Genomic DNA, 3576 nt, shown 5'->3' on the forward strand with positions numbered 1-3576 from the left:
AAGAAAGAAAGAAGAAAGAAAGGAAGAAAGAAAGAACGAGGGCTATCTAGAAATATTATGAACTACGTAAGCTAAAAATCTTCCTGCTGCAAAACTCCCAGAAACATTGGATTTAAAATAAACTCCTTCAAAAAAATTCACTGTTTGGTAGCAGAGTGGCTACACTTAGCCAAAGTGGGTTGTCCTCGGGCGATGGACACCCCTAAATACCCTGGCCAGATTAGCACGCATGATATACATGTCACCAAATTTCACATGCAGTCCATAAATTCATACGAACAATAAATAAAACTGTCCAAAAGAAACTATAATGTACATCAATTGTTCCCAACCTATGGTGAGTGGTATAATTATTTCATTATATGCTACAACGTAATAATAATAGAAATGAAGTGCACAATAAATGTAATGCATTTGAATCATCCCCAAACCATCCACCCATCTCTGGTTGGTGGAAAAATTATCTTCTATGAAAACAGTCCCTGGTGCCAAAAAGGTTGGGGACGGCTGCTGTACAGGACACACCGGCATCTATTTCGAGGCTATTTGAGCCAAGACAAGACATCAACCACAGAGACGCTCGTGTGGGAAACCCTCCCCTTTGAAAAGGTGGGATTTCTGCAAACTCATCTCCCCCTAGGGCTGGCGTGCGGAATCCCAGATTCCAAGACACTCAGATGGTCTGAGAAGTCACCTCCTCTTGAGAACACGACTGTCAGGTTACCTTTCGATGTAGGAAACAGCTTCCTTCAGCAGGAGACCCGCCGCCCTCTCTAGAACCATGGGCTGCGCTGTGACATCGTGGTTCCTCATCAGGATGCAATTCCAGCGCCGCACAAAGCCGAAGCTGGCGTACCAAGACAGGAAGAACAGGAGCGTGAGTCCGGCCATGCCCACGACCGCTTTGCGGGAGAGCGAGATGAGCCTGCAGATCTTAGCGGCGGCCACAGTCAGCACCCCCAAGGCCATGACCTGGGTGTAACGCCCCAGCTTGGCCCTGAAGGCGGCGTCCAGGCGAGGAGGCCTGCCGGGGTCACAGTCGTCTATGAGTGTGAAGGGCATGCCGTAGAAATAGTCGAACCCATGGCTCAGCGGATGGTGGCAGTGATCGTCGCGGGAGGCACAGTTCACGCCCTGGTGCCACTTTCCTGAAATAAAAGTAAGACGGCTAAGCAAAAACACACGTGGGGACACTCTGTGTTAGGCGGATAACCTCGGAATCATTTGGATGTTGAAATGAAAAGGAAAACGTACAAACGGCAAAATAGGAAATAGAAAAGATGACGGATGTATTTTTTTTTCTTTTTCGAGACAGGGTCTCTCTCTGTCTCCTGGGCTAGAGTGCTGCGGCGTCATCCTAGCTCACTGCAACCTCAAACGCCTGGGCTCAAGCGATCCTACTGCCTCAGCCTCCCGAGTAGCTGGGACTACAGGCATGCCCCACCACGCCCAGCTGATTTTTCTATTTTTTGTACAGATGGGATCTCACTGTGTTGGTCAGGCTGGTCTCGAACTCCTGAGCTCAAACCATCCTCTCGCCTCAGCATCCCAGAGTGCTGGGATTAGAGGAGTGAGCCACCGTGACCAGCCTGATGGATGTATCTGATACTAGAGCAATGAACACAGCTGTGACACAGCTGTGGTTGAGTGATTAAAGGTTGAAGGCTTTTTGGGGGTGTCCGTCTTACAAGGTTGCCGCCCTAGATGGTTCTGCTGTTAAATACCTTACAGAATGTCACTTACCTATAAATATGTGTGTGTGTGTGTGAGTGTGTGTGTGTGTGTGTGTATTTACCTAATAGGCAGCTACTTGATATTCTACAAGTGTCTACAGTGTCAAACATGCTGGCACAACCAACAGTCCTGAGCTGCCCATGGAACGTTCCAGTCTATTCAGGTGCCTAAGAAGACCTGCTCTCTGTCTCAGGATTAAAAATAGAAATGCAGGTAAGTGTGTAGATGTGTATAATGTCCTTGACAAAGCCCCTGGAGATGGGATATAATCCCACTTTCTGAAGGAGTAGGAAATTTGAAAAGGAAGAACAATGATAGCTCCCTGATTGCAAACCACAGCCTTGGCCAAGTAGGGTGTGGTAGTCCCCTAGGAACAGGACAATGGATTTGAGGGTGCAGAAAGGACCTAACCCCATGGGCCTGAGACAGCTCTCCTCGCGAAGACTGGCTAGCAGGGTTATCCTGCGGCTGATGTCTGAGAGTGGCTCTCCAAAGAGGGATTCACACCCACTGCCTAACCATATGCAAAAACAGCGTGGTTTATGCATTACTCCTGGGGTCTGGAATTTTGGTAGGTGTCATGCAGTGGGTGCCTACGTGACCAGCCCCCGTCGCAACGTTGGGTGCCGAATCTCCAAGAACCTTCTCTGATCGGCAGCATTTCACGTGCTGTCAAAACTAATTTCTGTAGGAATTTGGTGTATCCCGTGTGAGTTTGCTGGGAGAGGCATGGGGAGATTTCACCCCATGAACTTTGGCTCACAGCTGATTTCGGTTTTGGTCCTGTGTCTGTAATATTTATAAATCAGCCATGAGTACAACCATATGCTGAGTCCTGCTAGCAAACTGTCAAACCTGAGGGTGGATTTGGGGACCCCGACACGCCCTTTCTTGTAAGAAAGGAGCTGCTGACCCTGCCTGAGGGTTTTGAGATGGTGGGCGACCACTTAGAGAAAGATAATCTCTGAGGAACGTTCTGATACAAGGGGACAAGAAGATTGACATGCCCAGAGAAGGAAAGAGGGCGATCTCCTAGGATTTTCAATTTTTTAAAAAAACTCATCCATGAGAAAAACTCCAAAACTAGGGACAATTTAAGAGGAATCAGGTGGCCAAGCACCAACTTCAGATTCAGAGAAGGACACAGACTTTTTTTTTCCTGTGAAGGAAAATGAGTTCTTTTGGATCACTGATCTTCCCACCTGCCGGAAGATATGGGTATCGCGTGTCACCTCACCTATGAGGCCCGTCGCATAGCCTTGCTGCTTCAGGACTCTTGCAAATGTGGTTTCGTTCTCAGGGAGCCCACCCGAGCCCGCATTCCAGTGAAGAACCCGGTAGCCGTTGCTGGCCTCCATGCCTGTGGGCGAAGAAGAGAGCAAGAAGTACTGGACTTTTGCTAGAGCTGTGATTCCCAACCGGAGTGATTCTGTTCCTCCATGAGATGCTGTGCAATGTCTGGAAACATTCTTGGTTGTTACGACTCGGGGAAGGTGACATGTGGGTCCTGCTGGTGTCTGGTGGCTGGAGACCACGGATGCTATTAATTGCTGTACTGCCCAGCATGCCCCACCACAGAGAATAGTCCAGCCCCAAATGTCCATAGAACCAAAGTGGAGATACCCTGCCTTACCATGAGAAACTCTATGCATCGTCTATCTACCTATGTATCATCTCTCTATCTAACCATCCATCTATTCCATCTATTTCACACATCTACCCATCCATCCATCCATCTATTGATCCATCCATCCATCTACCCATCCATCCATCTATCCATCTACCCATCTATCAATCCATCCATCCATCCATCTAGTCCATCCACCTACCCATCCATCCATC

At 48.3% G+C, this 3576-nt stretch overlaps 1 protein-coding gene across 1 annotated transcript in view; it reads right to left on the minus strand.

The window, feature by feature from the left end:
- ARSD (arylsulfatase D) overlaps positions 1 to 3576 on the minus strand; it is a 25057-nt gene that overhangs the window by 9942 nt on the left and 11539 nt on the right. Inside the window, exons 4-5 of the mRNA XM_012656797.1 lie at positions 2972 to 3094; positions 725 to 1148 (exon numbers count right to left, since the gene is read on the minus strand). Coding sequence (XP_012512251.1) covers positions 725 to 1148; positions 2972 to 3094 — 547 coding nt within the window. The remainder of the gene's footprint in view (positions 1 to 724; positions 1149 to 2971; positions 3095 to 3576) is intronic.

The sequence above is a fragment of the Propithecus coquereli genome, unplaced genomic scaffold (genome assembly GCF_000956105.1).
Source record: "Propithecus coquereli isolate 6110/MARCELLA unplaced genomic scaffold, Pcoq_1.0 Scaffold52, whole genome shotgun sequence".
NCBI lineage: Eukaryota > Metazoa > Chordata > Mammalia > Primates > Indriidae > Propithecus > Propithecus coquereli.